Here is a 16,635-nt window from a genome sequence, read left to right on the forward strand (position 1 = left end):
TCACAACAAGTGTCCTCCTCAGTGCCCATCACCCATCTAGCCCATCCCCCACCCACCTCCCTCCATCAACCCTCAGTCACACAGGATATATTTAATTGAAGCCCAGTTTTTCTTTCTTTCCTTCTCTCTCTCCTTCCTTCCTTCCTTCCTTCCTTCCTTCCTTCCTCCCTCCCTCCCTCCCTCCCTTCCTTTTTCCTTTCCTTTCCTTTCTTTTCCTTTCCTTTCTTTTCTTTTCTTTTCTTTCTCTCTTTCTCTCTTTTTTCTTTCAACATAGAGCCATACTTAGTTTATTTAGAAAAATAAAGGAATGCAACATTTCCTGTGCTGGTCTCATAACCACTTCTTACTTGAGTAGAAGCACAGTTTCTTACCAAAGCTCCACATGGATAGACAGTTGAAGAACTTGGCTAAAAGTTTCGTCTCCTTCTGGCCATTTCTTAAGCCAAGTTGCAACAATATGGTTTAAAAAACAAGGGAATTCTTTTTGCAGGTGATTTAAGTAAGATGTAGAAAATATAAGTGATCATGAGTTCGTAGGGACCCGTTAGCCCTGCCCCCCACCAGGCGGCTGTAACCAGAAGCACCTTACATGTGTGTGAGAGAGTGTCAGCCCTCAGTGGTAAGAAAATTCACAACAACAACACAAAACAACAAAAGCGCTTCTTCTTGGGAGCATCCCTGGCAGATGAGGCAAAGCCAAGAGGAAAAGCTGACTACAAAACTTCCCACTCCATTCTGACTCGCTCTTTGTCTGAAGCCTTTTTCTCATGCTGAAACAAAATGTGCCTTCATTATTACCAGGTGGTTCCAAGTTTGTTCTCTGAGGAGATTAATTTCCAACTCTCCCCTGCCACGACTGTTTAAGACAGCGATTCTCCCTTGTAGTCTGATCTTCAGTGCTAAAAAAAGGGCCCTATTCCTTCAGTTCCCTCTCATGGGACATGGTTTTCACATGTTTTACCATCTTGCACAGTCTTCTCTGAATGGATACTGTTTGAATAACGGCCCCCTTAAAACATATCACCCAGACAGAAAACAGTCCGTCAAGGGTGATACACAGAGGATCACTAGCTACTTTCTGTGATCACAACACAGCAGGTGAAACACCGTCTCCTTAAGTAGTCACAGAACAAATTTATCAAACAGGTGGCTAAATAGTCACCAAGATCCTTGTTCACATAAACAACTTTCGTGCAAATTATTCTCCCGTGCTTGTTTGATGGCATTTTTAAATCTAGAGGTAGGGTTTCACATTTATGCATTCCTGGTAAGTTTCTTTACGGTCATTCACTTTTGTGGCTCAAAGATTGTTTAACACTGGGAGCCACAGAGAATTTCACATCTTAGGATGGCATACCTATTCCATACTTAGAGTGCAGGGTCAGATAACCCAAATGCGAAACTTAAATAAAACTGTTCAGTGAAATGGCCATTATAATTATTCGTTACCACAGCGCCAAGAAAACCGAATCAGATTTAAATTTAGGAAAAGGGCACAGTGGCACTGGTCACCTTGAGAATCAGCGTAGGCCTGAGAGGAGAGTTAATTTGGAGGAAGAAGCGAGAGAAGTAAAACGGGATGGAGCAAGAGGAGACGATTCCATGTTTACTGTAGTCATTTTTCATCTTGAAAAAAAAAATGTAATTAAAACCAAATGTGGTTAAAATTACAGAAGCAGCCCAAGGGTCCACCTGTAGATGAAGGGATAAAGAACATGTGGTATCAGGACAGTGGAGTATTACTCAGCCATAAAAGGGATGAGATCTTGCCATTTGCAACAACATGGATGCATCTACAGAGTATAATGCTAAGTGAAATAAGTCAGTCAGAGAGGGGCGCCTGGGTGGCTCAGTCGGTTAAGCGTCTGACTCTTGATCTCAGCTTGGGGCATGATCCCAGAGTTCATGGGATTGAGCCCGTGTCAGGCTCTGCGCTCAAAGTGTGGAGGCTTCTCGGGACTCCCTCTTCCTCTGCTCCTCCCCTGCTTTCTCTCTCTCAAAATAAACAAGCAAACTTTTAAAAAAGTCAGAGAAAGACAAACACCATATGGTTTCACTCATATATGGAATTTAAGAAACCAAACAAAGGGAAAAAATGAGACCAACCGAAAAAATGTACACCTGAAGCTGATAGGACATTGTATGTTAACTACCCTGGAATTAAAATCAAAAAAAGAAGTGCGGTTAAAAGAAGGAATGGCTTGACAGATTAGAAAATATTTCCCTCAGCCTTTTCTATTTCCTGATTTTTTCCAGAAATTGAATTTCTAAAAATCACATTTTGTCATGTCAGTGTAGAAAAAAAGCACTGAAGCCCACACTGAGATGTAAAAACACATGCTACCGCTTATGAGGGTCCCCCCCACCCCAAAAGGAAATCACAAGAATAGAGGGCAAGGAAATGCTTCTTGAATGAAACATAACTTTCACAGAAGAGACAGAGAAGATCTGCTATTAAATCTAACCCAGTCTCCAAATATGATTGTGAGTCTCATATCCCTCATGCCCAACCGCACTCTTAAATTTTTGGTTCAACTTCGTTTAATAATGAATTGCCTTCTTATTACCTTCCCAAAGAAATAAAATATGTGTCAGAGGTTTCAAAAAGACATTTGCCGTATGATTAAATCACCCTTCATGACTGAATAAGGAACAGACACCCAGTTAGCTGAAGTGTCTGCGGAAGGATGCTCTGGAGACCATGTGGAGATGGAATTTTGTGATGAGCCCCCATTAGTCCCCAGAATCCCTCCAAGAGACAGCCCTATACGGAGCGCACTCTGACGTTCCCTTCAACCACAGCTCCCCGTCTTTAGCAATTAGAAGCCTTTCTCAGCGATAACATGCGAAGTTCCCGCCTATCACATCCGAAAGACAGGTTGATTGTTACCTACCTAAACTGTCTCTAAATATACCTGCACCAGAACTCATTCTGCCCAACATCCTTAGCCCAAAATTTCACCGAGAAACTCCTGTACCCGATGGAAAATATAAAGCTAATTTTAAACATCACGTACGATGCCAAATGCATTTTAATATTTCCAAGATAAGATGACTGAATCACAAAGTTCTAAAGGCTTCATATAAAAACCATCTATCCCTCCCACACACGCCAGTCTCCTTGACAAGCATTAAGACCCGTCGCCAACATTATCAGCCTGTCATAAACCGGAGGAATATTTTTGATGGAGCAGATCCACTTAGGCACATTTACAAGGTGAACATTTACTGTTCATGTAAAATAGGCGTCGCCCGAGCGACTGCTGCTAAATGGGCTCCCCGGATTTCACCTTCTGATAGTAGGGCATCCATCAGATTTCTCACATTCATGGCATCTCAGAAGCCTACGCATAAATCATGACAAAAGTACAGAGTTGCTGCTGTTTACAAATATGAAAAAGGCACCTTTTCCCCTTATTTTTCATCTGAAAGTCAGAAACATTGCAGATGATTGTGGGGGTGGGGGCACAGAGAGGGAGAGCATGCCAGCGAGCTCAGCTCTACAGAAGTGCTAAATGCATGCCCTGCGCTCTGTGTTTACATCATAAATACATTCTTACTGTGGATTTATGTCGGGGTTAATTTTTTTCAGTTCCATGATGTCTTCTATAGTTTTTTCAATAGCATCAGGGTGAACACTCACGGAGGTCTGCAGCAGCTGGAAAAACACGTTTCAGTCAGTTCCCTTGTCACGAGCATCAGTGGCTTAAGTGGGGTCTCTTTAGATGGGGGCTTCAAGTATTTGCTTAGAACTTCTAAATGAGACTAAGCTAGAACTAAGCTAAAAGCAAAAATTGATTTAGTGTTTGAATTCTAGAAAATTAGACATTTTCACAATAGGGGGAGTGCAATTTTCCTGATTAAGATAATTAACATAAAGCAGAAATACGTAAGTTTTTTGTCCTATTTACTTTTTTTCAAGATCCTTATATTGAAACATAGCTTATTTTTCTGACCCAGTGTATATGGTTTCCATTGTTAATGGGCAGTATGCCTATGAGTGAGTGAAGCACATAGTCTTAAGGATATCAAATTAAATAATAATACTCAAGAATCTTGAAAAAAAAACCAGATTTTTCTCTTTTATGTGGATGCTTAACTGTATGCTGTGATAGCTAGCATAGTGGCTTCTCTGATTTTCTTGGGAAATTTTGAGTATAAAATTAAGTGATTTGGGGCATCTGGGTTGCTCAGTTAACATTCTGACTCTTGATTTCAGCTCAGTCATGATCTCATGTTTCATGAGTTCAAGCCCCACATCAGGCTCTGTGCTGATGGTGCGGAGCCTGCTTGGGATTCTCTCTCTCCCTCTTGCTTTGCCTCTCCCCTGCTCACGCTCACCCTACCTCTCTCTCAAAAAATAAACTTTTTAAAAAAGAGGATGAATTCAACAATGAAGTAATACTGCGTCATAAATCTGCCTAGAAATTCACATTCAGTGGCTGCTGTCGTGTCATCAAGAGTATAATGGCTTGTAATGAGGAAACCAATCTTTTTTCTCAGTTTGCATTGCCATTCGTATATATTTGTTTGTTAAAACGTTTACTTTTTGATGATGGAGGTAAGCCTCCAAGTGAAAAGTTGTTGAAAAATACAGAAACGGTTTCACTTACCTTACTTTTTGAATCCCTCAGTGATGTTTCTGTAGAAGTGACAATAAAAAAGCCATGAGAAAATGACCATTTACAAGGGGCTTAAAATTACTAAAAACAGGGGTACCTGGGTGGCTCGGTCACTTAAGTGTCTAACTCTTGATTTTGGCTCAGGTCATGGTCTCATGGTCATGAGAGTGAGCCCCGTAACGAGCTCTGTGCTGGGCACGGAGCCTGCTTGGGATTCTCTCTCTCCCCCTCTCCCTCTGCCCCTCCCCTGTGCGTGTGTGTGCGCTCTCCCTCTCTCTCTCCCTCTCTATCAGAAGAAATTACCATACACAAATATAACGTGCTGCACCCACAATCCCATCAAGCTTACATTTTGCTCACTTCTTTGTTTCATACTTACCGATTTTCATGGTTCTAGAAGCCCCAGGCTTGGTACTGTAACAGATCCGTTGCAGTTCACATCTTCCAGTCAGCTTCCTCATTACAAATTTTAGGCAGCGCCACAAAAATTTACAGTAAAAATACAGGCACACCTGGAACAACATTCTGCCAAAGACAAAAGACAGCACCCTTCCAATAGAACTCTGGAAGAGAATGGAAAGCGGCCACCACCAGCAGGAAAAGCCCAGAAAAAAATCAACCATTAGACTTCTGGGTTTGCAGTCATATTCATTTCCCTGCTCCCGTGTTATTGTACTTGGCACAGCTACAAAACCCATTTTTGGGAGGGAAGTCCACTGTCTGTGAGGATGCACTTACTATGACTGCAGGCAACTCTAGAAGGCCCTATATTCTGGTTGAATTTGATATTCCAAACACCGAGGGGGACACACAGCCAAGAATCCTTTCTTTTCTTACCTTTGCCTAAAAACCTCATGAAAATGAATCAGTACCATGTAAACAGTACGTCTGTGTTTTGGAGTTGCCCCTCCCGTAGCCACGGGGAAGAACGAGCCATGGCTGAACTCGCCTCCTGCCGCTGTAGACAGCCCCTCAGCTGGCCCTGCTCCAGGTGCAGCCCCTCCTTAGTGCCTGCTTTGACCCTTCCCTCGCTCTCATTCTTTCCCCCGCCTGTCTGCTTTCCATTAGGCGCCGTTGTCCCCCTTGAGGACTCGGTTGTGTGCCACCTGTCTTCTCTGCTGCCGCTTCTCGCACTTGTCAGAAGGCAAGTTCATTGAACAAGTAGGGTGACCTTCAGTTCGTCAACCTTCTCTGATTTAAACCTTCCCCTGACTCCCCCTTTGACAAGCTTGTTCTTGGCTCCCGTTAAACAAAGTTTGCCTTAGAGCAGCCCAGTAATTCCTCAACAAACCAGGAAGCATCTAGTCACCAATCGTGTCCTTACATCTCTGGCACATGTGGACTTGTGTTTTATGCTGACTTTTATTTTTAACTTTTTTAAATGTTTATTTTTTGACACAGAGAGTGAGAGTGAGACAGAGTGTGAATAGTGTAGGGGCAGAGAGAGAGGGAGACAGAATCCGAAGCAGGCTCCAGGCTCTGAGCTGTCACCACAGAGCCTCATGTGGGGCTCGAACTCACGAACCACGAGATCATGACCTGAGATGAAGCTGGACGTTTAACCAGCTGAGCCACCCAGGCACCCCTTATTTTATTTTTAATATGTGAATATCTACTACTTCATGACACTGTTTAGAGTCTCAACCTGACTCAAGCTACAGAGGTAAAGAGGACTTCTCGTCCAGGAACTTATATTCAATCTATGTCTGCATACCGCGCATTCCTAGGAGGCAGAATTATTTATAGAACTTCCTGTCAGTGTCATTTCTAAAAGATGTTTCTTTTTCTCAAATGTTCACTGATTCCCTCCAGCCCTACCCTAAGGTGATCCAGGGTCACGCAGGTGAATGAGAGTTGTTAACTAGTAGCCTTAGTGATGTGATCCATCCGTGAATATGAACCGTCACCTTGATTGTGTTCCTTTGCTTAATTGCTCTGGCTCTAATGTTTTGAACAGCCTGTGTTAAAAATAAAAATTCTAGTAGGCTAATGTGTACAAGAGCTTGGAATCTGTATCATATAAATGCATAGGGAATGGAGGAAACAGTAAGTAACCAAACTGCTACAGTAAGACAACACAATGGAATCCTTTGTTGGTAATGGAATTATGTTCTAGGATATCAAATAACATGAGAAAATGTCATGATATGCTTACAAATAGGAAAAATTAGGAAGAGACATACATGAAATGATCGACTTTAGGTTTTAGAAAACTCTAATGCTGGGGTACCTGGGTGGCTCGGTCAGTTAAGTGTCTGACTCTTGATCTCGGCTCAGGTCATGATCTCATGGTTTGGGAGTTCTAGCCCTGTATTACTGGGCTCTGTGTTGATCCCAAGCCTGCTTGGGATTCTGTCTCTCCTTCTCTCTGCCCCTCTCCTGCTTGTGCTCTCTCTCAAATAAATAAACTTTAAAAAGTCCAAAAAAAAAATGGAAACTGTTAAAAAAAATCTAATGGTGATGTCTGAACAAGGAGAAAAAGACACTGGATAGACACAGATGTTAACAGTGGTATTAATGGGTAAAGGAATTATGAGTACTTTTGACTTTCGATTTTCACTAAGTATATTTTCATTTTTTGTATCAGTACATTTTATTTTATTTAATAAAAAAGGCTATAACAATTAAAATGTATAAATGATCACCAAAAGCCATTACAAGAGTGTATATAAGATTTCTACGTGAAGTCAGTTAGCTTGTGCTGAAAGATAAAAAAAAATGGATTTACTACCTTTTAAAGTCTGAAATTCAGCTGTTTTAGTCACATACATCCTAAGATCTATTATGATTTAAAAAAAAAAAAAGGTAACCTAAATATAACTTTAGTGGAACATCTTAATTAGATGCATGAGAAATTTTATGAAACTTGAGCTTTCTCTCGGAAAAAAAAATTTCTGTTTTTCCAACTACTAGATAACTATGCCAGCAGAGAGGATTGAGCAGTATCTTTGTTAGCTGGTGATGGGCCAGCTGGTATTGCTGTTACTGGTGGGCTTTATTCCTGCGACGAAGTCGAGGATAAAAGCTTCCCGTGACCGGTCCTTCTGGGGCCCAGGGAGCTTGCTTACAGCACGTGGGCCGGCTCCTCAGATGAAACCTCGTAGTCCGCGAGCCAGGACTCCATGACAGTCAGGTTCTTGGGGACAAAGGGTTCTGATCAGTCAGGGGTACCTTTGTATTTACTCTGCTTAGGGTACGAGGCACCAGACCATTTTATAGCTCAAATTAAACTAGAAAGTTTCCCTCGTACAACGTCTCCATCAGATCCATACAGAGACGTGGCTTGAGGCCTAGCCGTGTCCTCGGAGGGGCAGGAGGTGTCCACGTGGACAGTGGCATCTAGCCCATCTGTAATTTCTCCCGCTGCCTCCTTGCCCATGAGAAGAAAACACCTGGGGAACTGTTTTGCATTAAGACAGTCTTACATAAAAGGAGAGAAAAGACATCATGTTCTGTTAGCTCTGATCTTTTCTGTTTCCAGCTCCCCTGAGGCTCACACTGTCAAAGACAGGGAGACCCGTCGTAGTCGGAGAGCTCCAGCGACGGGCTGGCGATGCTGCCTCATGTGTCAGGGCTCGGCACTCTCTGGGGTCTGTCACATCCCTCTCACGCAGCCACACAACCAGTGTCACAGGTTGTGAAAGAGAAATGCCCACTTCCATCACGGAGTGAAATTTATACACTGCTTCTTTACCTTTTTGTAATTTCTAGGCCAGGAGTCCTGATAATTATATTATTTATTAAGAATATATTTTAGCTCTTTTCCTAATGGGCCCAGACACCCAGAAGTATCTCATTAAAAGGCCAGCTTGCTGTGCTAGCACTGTATATTTTCTTGCTCTGCTATCTACATACTGTATATTTTTTCAAGCCAGATCATTAGCTCAAACAGTATTTTGACAGATATAATGTATTTTGTAATTAGATCATAAACCTAAGGCAGAGATTTCAGAGATGGAAATGCCAGTGGTGCCTTTTACTTTGGAAGCCTCGTTTTGATGGCAGACACCACATCCAGCTTGTTTCTGCGAGAAAGGACCAGATCAGCAAAGCTTCCGTAGGATGACTGTTCTTCACCATCAGCTGTTGTCAGGGGCTCACTTTTTAAACCTATTTTTGGACCTAATGAAGTCCCTAAATCATAAAGTTGATGAAAAAACTCCTGACGGTCCAGGGAGAATAAACATAATTAAATATTTTGGGAGAATGTTCATAAGTTCATTTGGCATGTGTACCCTGAAAAGGAAGAAGTTAAGAAATGCATCCTTAAATGCTTTTTAAGTCCACCAGTGGCTGGTTTAGGAGAAAAGAAAGGAAGTTCTCTTCCTACTCTTCGAATGAGAATTACAGCCACACCCTCTCCACCATCCGAACTCTATATTCAGGGGCTTTATAATTCTGCTTGTTTTTTTTTTCCCTCCTGGCCTAAATCATCAAAATGAGAAGCTTAATTTTAGGTAGGGGAGTCTTTCGCTTTTTTTCTTCATAACGCTAGACTTTGTTTTCTTACTTGTGATGGAAGATTCTCAACTTACTACTGAAAGGATCTACTACCTTTTGTAGGAACAGCCACAAAATTCTCAAGACTACTGGAAGAAAATCCAGATTAAAACTAGCTCCTGTTTTAATAGCCACATGCATAGACAGCAGTTTTTGTGTTTGATCCCGTTGTTTCTTTTTTTAATCACAGCATTTTGAGAGTGTTCCAGAAGGACTTACTGTGGCTTCCTAACTAACATCAATGTGTTGCACAAGCACTGGGAAAAGCTGATTTAATAATAAGAACTCCTTACACATGTTTCATTTCCAATATTTTCTATTACAACCATTTATCAGTATGCTCTAGAGTGACGTTTATGGTTGAGGTCACAGCGGTGTTTTTCCACAAGCCAATTATGGCCGCTTTTATTATTTCACATTCATTCCCTAGCTTGAACCAGAATAGCCATCCAAAGTAAGTTATTCAAAATGGATCATATCTCTAACACCAGATAAAAGAGAGCTCCTGTCTTGTGGTGCTTTGTTAGAGGAATGCACTCAGCAGGGATGGGACCATTGAAGCAGGACAATCACCTAGAACCACGGAGCCCCGGCCTGCGGGCTGAGGGGGTGCGGGTACCTGTGGTGCAACACTACGCCATCATCTTAAGTTTGTGACTGACGTCTTCTTTTGGAATAATAAGAGAAAAGTGGCTTATTTTGAACAGTTTCAATGAGTTTGCTAATGAAAGTTAATTCTTGCTTGAAGAAATCCTGTAATAAATAAGAAGTACACTACTGGTGAGGAAGGACACATAAAATAATCACAGTTCTTGATTCAAACCATAGTTGCCTAAACAAAACACTTTTCATCTGAACGGCCATAGAGAACAACAAACCGCTCAATGTTTCCAACATTTCATTCATTTTCTAAAACGATGTTTGAAAAATTTTAGAAAAGGGGCGCCTGGGTGGCTCAGTCGGTTAAGCATCCGACTTCGGCTCAGTTCATAATCCCACAGTCCGTGAGTTCGAGCCCCGCGTCGGGCTCTGTGCTGACAGCTCGGAACCTGGAGCCTGTTTCAGATTCTGTGTCTCCCTGTCTCTGACCCTCCCTTGTTCATGCTCTGTCTCTCTCTGTCTCAAAAATAAATAAACATTAAAAAAAAAAGAAAAATTTTAGAAAAAAAAATTCTATTGAGGTTCCTAACTAGGGCTACTGGCAATCAATTGGGAATTAACTTGTCAATAGGGGTTTGGCCTAGTAAATGGGCCCCTCTCTACAATGAGCTTCCTAGTAGCAAGAGAAACTGGAGTAGACTTGATGCATGAACTGGTAATAGTAAATCACAAAGAAACTATTTGTGGGCCCTTAGAAGAACAAGAATAATTCCCCGCCTTGAACAGCGGTGAGACCCAGTGCTCCGTCTGGGAGGTGGGTCCCCTGGTCTTTTCCATCATTATTTATCTGAAGAGATAACACTGCCTTTGAAAAGTAGTGGGTATAAACTTATCATGGATTGGCACTATTTCAAATTCTATTGCTACAGCAAAGGGCACTGTTTTTACTTCCCAGGGAAATTTTATCTGAGGGCGTAGAGACCAAGAGCGGACGGAGGGATAACTAAAACAATAAATACTGGGGCGCCTGGGTGGCTCAGTCGATTAAGCGGCCGACTTCGGCTCAGGTCACGATCTCGCGGTTTGTGAGTTCGAGCCCCGCATCGGGCTCTGTGCTGACGGCTGGGAGCCTGAAGCCTGCTTCGGATTCTGTGTCTCCCTCTCTCTCTGCCCCTCCCCCGCTCATGCTCTGTCTCTCTCTGTCTCAAAAATAAATATTTAAAAAAATGAAAACAATAAATAATGGCTTATCCTTTTTTCATTTCAAAGAAAAGGAGGCATGGGCTTATCTTGATTTATTGATGACTCACTACTCTATAAAAATTTGATGCTTAAATACATACATTTTATAAAACTTACTTATTTTTTTTAATAAAACTTATTTTTAAGATTCAGATTTTTTGTTTTTCTGTTTGGAGAATACTTATATTGACTTATTTGTAAGGCAATCAACAAACACATTATACTTTGACATTTAAAAAGCATTTTTAAAAAGAAACTAAAAAGACTACTTAAACATAATCTCAAATATAAACTTTTATTGTAGATAAAAATATTTTAAAGAGAACGAAAAGTAAATCTATTAATAAAAGAAAGTCATCATCCATAATAGGCCTCAAAATGTTCTAGAGGGGAGAAGGAGTGGGCCTGTTACTGTTATGGATTCACTGCATAAGAGAATTTTTAAAAATGTGTAGTAACTGTCAGGAGCAGGGTAGAGGATGTTCTCAGTATTATGAATAAATTAATTTCTGTTGAGTTAAAGACCTAGAGTAGTTGCAGGAAAGAGATTGGACATGAATTGGTGGGGGGAAAATGACAGATGGTCCCTGAAAGGTAGTTTACAGATACAAAACGAGAAGACAGGCTGTGCAGGACAGGACAGGGCGTGGGGGCTGGCACAGGGCGTGGCAGGGGGAAGAAGGGAATGTGAGTCAAGAGCTTAGTTTCACTGCAAATCACATGCCATCCCTGTCCACAAAGAACTTCCAGTCTGGTAAGGAAAATGACCGTAAAAACAAGAACAGTGTGACAGTCCTCTCCAAGAAATCGCCCAGAGTGTTAGTTAGGCAAAGGAGAGAAAGTACCTTCCTCTGAGACTGGATGGGGAAAGCCCACCCCCGCTGACCTGATCATCCTAATAAGGAGGCAAAAACAATGGGGAACATGAGGGCGCCCCCCCCCCCTTCGGAACAAAAGACAAACATACAAGAGTGAAGGAAGTGAAATTCAAACTGACACTGAGTATCCCTGGCCTCATGCTCTGGAGGACGAGCTTCATGAAAGTGAAGTGGCCCAAGGGGTGGCCTTGAAAATCTCACCCACAGGAAACTGCCTAGAACACCTTTCAGGCTAGCATATTTCAACAAGGGTGTGGAAACAGTTTGTTGTTGCTGTTTTGTTTTAGCACAGGGAACAAAATAATTTAAAATATGTGTGTGTGTAGGTGCACATGTGTGTGTTCTTGTGTGTGCACGTCATATGCGTGCATGCATATTTATGTACATACATATATGGTAACACGCATGCGTGTCGGCGATCACAGTCCTTCTTACTTGTGACTTCTGTGTCCATGGGCCTAGCACATTCTCCCTAGCAAGTGGTAGGTTCCTTTAGAGCAGAGGCCACCTCGTGTTTCCTGTCATATCCCCCACAATGCCTCACCACAGGCACACATGAGGACTCTGCAGAAATGATGAGAAACAGCTTTGAGGTCAGGCGGGCCTCGTTCAAATATCTGTGTGCCCCTGGATGAGGTACTTCACCTTGCGAAGCCTTCTTGCCCTGCTCTGTACTATGGGATAGCGATTCGTACTTTATTACAATTGTAATAAAGAGAAAGTAAGAATTAAAAATGTGGTACAGTACTGGAATTATTAGCAGTATGTGCTCACTAAATGAATCAGTGGACAGAGATACTAATCAAGTGTGAATGACTTAAAAAACCAATTTACAGTATTTTTTGCTAATTGGGAGCCTTAATTTACCTAATGACGGCAGCAAAATACTCTTTGTTCCCCTCAGTTGCTTTACAGTCAGGACTTGGGTGTAACTTTGTTTTATTTCTCAAAAGTTCTCCCAAGAAGGTGGGAGTGTGACAAATACATTCCCTGTCTTCTGCCCAAGGAAGGAAGGTACGCAGTGAAGTCCACAGCCAAGAAAGTGAGACCCTGAGGCTGGGATAGTTGGAAGCAATCATTTATATGGGGTGACTTAAAAGATTCCCTTGGGGCGCCTGGGTGGCTCAGCATCTGACTCTTGATTTCGGCTTAGTTCATGATCCCACAGTTGCTGAGATTGAGCACCACATTGGGCTCTGTGCTGGCAGCATGGAGCCTGCTTGGGATTCTCTCTCTTCCTCTCTCTCTGCCCCTCCTCCCCTCAAAATAAATAAACTTAAAAGATTCCCTTTATTAGAAAATTTCAAAATTAATACTGTTCTGATTACTGTAAAAAACATAATTTCAGTAAGCCATCCCTGTTAATAAAATATGTAAACTAAACCCTAAGCCTCAGTTCTGTTTGGGGCTCAAAAAGTGCCCCCTCTTTTTCTGATCACACATAAACACACTTTCTTCTCCCTTTTATCTTTGTATTTTTTTAATGCAGACCATGGCTAAAAGTCACTGAGTGACCACGGGCTACTTATCCATTATCCTGTATCTACTCTTACTTTAATTTAAAATACACCCTTCATCTTGCTATACTAATCCTGGAGCATTTATTTCTAACATATAATATTTTTTTAATCAAATATTTTCTCCACTCTGTATTGCTCTAAGTGGTACACCATTAATAGGTCCGATTGCAGCAGTGAGCTAGAAAGAGCGGAGTTGGGTACCATGTAACTTATATGTGGATTAAAATCCATTTTTTCCACAGCTCGGTTGAAGATTAACCTCGTTTCTTCTGGAGCTATAGCTGAAGTGTTTCATTCTAGAACAACTCAGAGGTTGACAGGTTAACCACTCTGTGGGCTTTTAAATAATGCTGGATTCTTCTCAGAATCAGTTCCTTATTCTGCATAACGTATTGCTGAGCTCAGGAATAAATGCCTAATTTGTTCAGGCTATGCTTACATAACCTCTTTGGTTCAAGTGAAAAGATTGTCAAAATTGCCCCACGTCTGTGGGAAGGGACTACAGTGGGGAGAAAAGGCAATCTAAATGACCCGATAGGGTTTGCAATTCAGGGTTATTACTCCTTGCCCTGTTGCCCTTCCAGATTCCATAAACACCAACGTATAATGAATACACACACATTATAACTTACTAAGAAGCATTAAAAACACAAACGAAGGTCAAAAGCAACGATCAACTAAGGACAGCAGTGATCGAGTTTCCTTTTATGACTTCAAAACCAAAGGTCAATGAAAATCCTCAAGTTTCTTTCTTGATACGTAATCTGTTACCCTAGCTTCAGTGTCATATAAATAATTGATATCAAGTAATATGTATAAAATATGTGTCCCGTTAAAAGAGAAGAATTTAGATCCGAACACCTAAGTGACTGGGACATGCCAGTTCTGTTATTCTTGGCACTGGCCTGTGTGAAGTGACAGCAGATTCTTACCACGCCACATCTCAATCTCAAACACAAAGTAATTGTAAGATACTCCAGTCTCTCCTAAACCCAGTGTTGCGGCTGTTCAGCTTAAGAGAAAACAGAAACAAGTGCTGCCATTTCTCCCGAAATGGCTGGTTTTGAGGCTGCTCAAGTTTTTCTAAAGTAAGAGCCTGAAGAGGAAATCCTACTAGTACTGTAAGTCTTGCCACAGACGTCATCACTATCATCTCCCCCTTTTCAAAAGGAGCTCCTGACCTCTCAGCTCCGTGTAACCCGAAAGCTTTCTACAACGAGAAGACACCATGTTTACATTCAGGAGGGATTCCTAAATACCAATTTTTCGTGAATGTGTAAACAGGTGGGTTAATTCCCATGGCAACCAAAACCATGTCAGGTCAGTGCTCTGCTGGCCAATGTCCTAGTGCTTTTCCAAGTACTGTCCTTTTGCACAGCTGAGATACACAGGCTGAGGACTATTCTGTACAGTCAGTCGAAACCTAATGCCTGTAAACGGTTTAATAGTGACCTCCTGAGAGCTTTCATACTTCTAAGACCCCACCAAAACAGTGAGTTGCACACAAAGGGATGTAGGTGTTCCAGACACAGTGATGCAACCAAAATCAGTGAGGAAAAGAAAATCGTAAATGGCAGCCACTGAAAGAAACCATTTTCTCAAAGAATTAAGCCCACCAGGGGCCAGTATGTGTAATAGAGGTAGCCCATCTTGGGGAAAAGAAACTCAATCTTCTGGAAAGTGTGTACTGCTTTCTAACTTTGGGGGCCAGACTAACTTTGGAGACTATTTTGTCATATTTTAATAAGATGTAACATTTCTCTGGGAATTTCATTAGATTGTGAATGGCAGTTAAATACTCGTAAAAATAATTATAATCATAGGTCCAGACAAATGGCTTTCAAAACAAAACAGTATCACCTCACAACGCACCAGCATATATGTTACTCTATACAGCACAATCTTGAGGGAACCAATGGTTAATGTAGATTTCAGAGGCATCAGGAGTCAGGAGGAACAAAAGCTTAGAATTTTTTTTTTTTTTTAACCAAAAAGGAACATTTGAAAATGCCCGCATGGATGGCCAGCCAACCAAAATTTAAATTAAGGGATATTTAAAATTACTTTTTCTCAGGAAAATAATTCTATACAAATTATATTGATTACTTGGCTACTAATCCCTCCAACCTCATCCTAAATGCTTTAGAGACACATGGCATCCAGGTTGTCCAAAGCACACCTGCCCCAGGCTTTGACGCCTGTGCTGCCTTACAGTCTTGTGTCCCGTCCTGCTGCTAAGTGCTCCGTTGTATCTGTTTGCAGACGGGGTAGCAGAGGAACCTGCGACCAAATTATTCTTAGCCAAAATACAATACTGTTTGATGCAATCCTAAGAGACCTGGATATAGGATCACAAATGGTGAACAGGAATATTATCCTAATTGGGAAGGAAGTTTCTCCATTTTAGAGAGCTCAACCAGGGAACCATAAATACTTACCGCAGGAAGTGCTTCATTGTGCCGGTTTTGATGAGGTGTTATCCACACTGTCCCCAAGGAGCTGCTTCCAAATTTGCCTTTGTCAGCCTAAGTGTCAGCTGTGGGAACAAATTTAATATATTTACTATTAATGGAGCTGGAAATCCCAAACCTGAGATTTCTGCTTACCATAGTAAGCAGACAGAAAGCACCCAGAATGTTATCAATCGAACTGCTCACATAGCAATCCAGTTTGGTGGATGGAGATCATGGCCAAAGGCTTTTACTTTGTAATGACATAATTAGCCTTTCATTGTAAGTCCCTTGATGGGGAAATAATTAGTTTCATAAACAATCTCTTCAATAGTGAGCTTTTTCTCTATTTTGAGTATTGTTCCTGTATTTTTAAAATTTATCTTATTTTTACTTTTTTTTAAAGTAGGCTCCACACCCAATGTGGGACTTGAACTCACAACCCTGAGTTGGGTGCTCTACTGACTGAGCCAGCCAGGTGTCCCTGTTCCTATATTCTGAAGAACAGTATTTGTAAGAAAAATAGAAATGAAGAATCATATTATCCTAATTTTTTTAGAATCATATTATCCATAATTATCCTAATTTCCAGATATTTGGTAATCTTAAATCTGGAAGTTGTACTTCCAGAAGTACAACTTGAAAATAATTAGAAGCAACTGGTAATGTCTTTAAGCTAAAAATCAGATGTTAAAGAGCCAAGCCCTCCAAACAAATGAATCCTATGTCCCCGGCCCTGTTCTGTTTTTTTTTTTTGTTTTTTTTTTTGTTTTTTTTTTGCACTGTGAACAAAACCGTGAGATTTTCTATTTGTCTAGCCGTT

At 41.3% G+C, this 16,635-nt stretch overlaps 1 protein-coding gene across 1 annotated transcript in view; it reads right to left on the reverse strand.

Annotated features, from left to right (window-relative positions):
- ELMOD1 (ELMO domain containing 1) overlaps nucleotides 1-16,635 on the reverse strand; it is a 66,135-nt gene that overhangs the window by 24,019 nt on the left and 25,481 nt on the right. Inside the window, exons 2-5 of the mRNA XM_019469299.2 lie at nucleotides 15,801-15,898; nucleotides 5,002-5,147; nucleotides 4,614-4,642; nucleotides 3,561-3,658 (exon numbers count right to left, since the gene is read on the reverse strand). Of these exons, the coding sequence (XP_019324844.1) occupies nucleotides 3,561-3,658; nucleotides 4,614-4,642; nucleotides 5,002-5,147; nucleotides 15,801-15,817 (290 nt within the window). The 5' untranslated portion in view covers nucleotides 15,818-15,898. The remainder of the gene's footprint in view (nucleotides 1-3,560; nucleotides 3,659-4,613; nucleotides 4,643-5,001; nucleotides 5,148-15,800; nucleotides 15,899-16,635) is intronic.

Source organism: Panthera pardus, unplaced genomic scaffold, assembly GCF_024362965.1.
Source record: "Panthera pardus isolate Hobbes unplaced genomic scaffold, ASM2436296v1 HiC_scaffold_12, whole genome shotgun sequence".
Classification (NCBI taxonomy): Eukaryota; Metazoa; Chordata; class Mammalia; order Carnivora; family Felidae; genus Panthera; species Panthera pardus.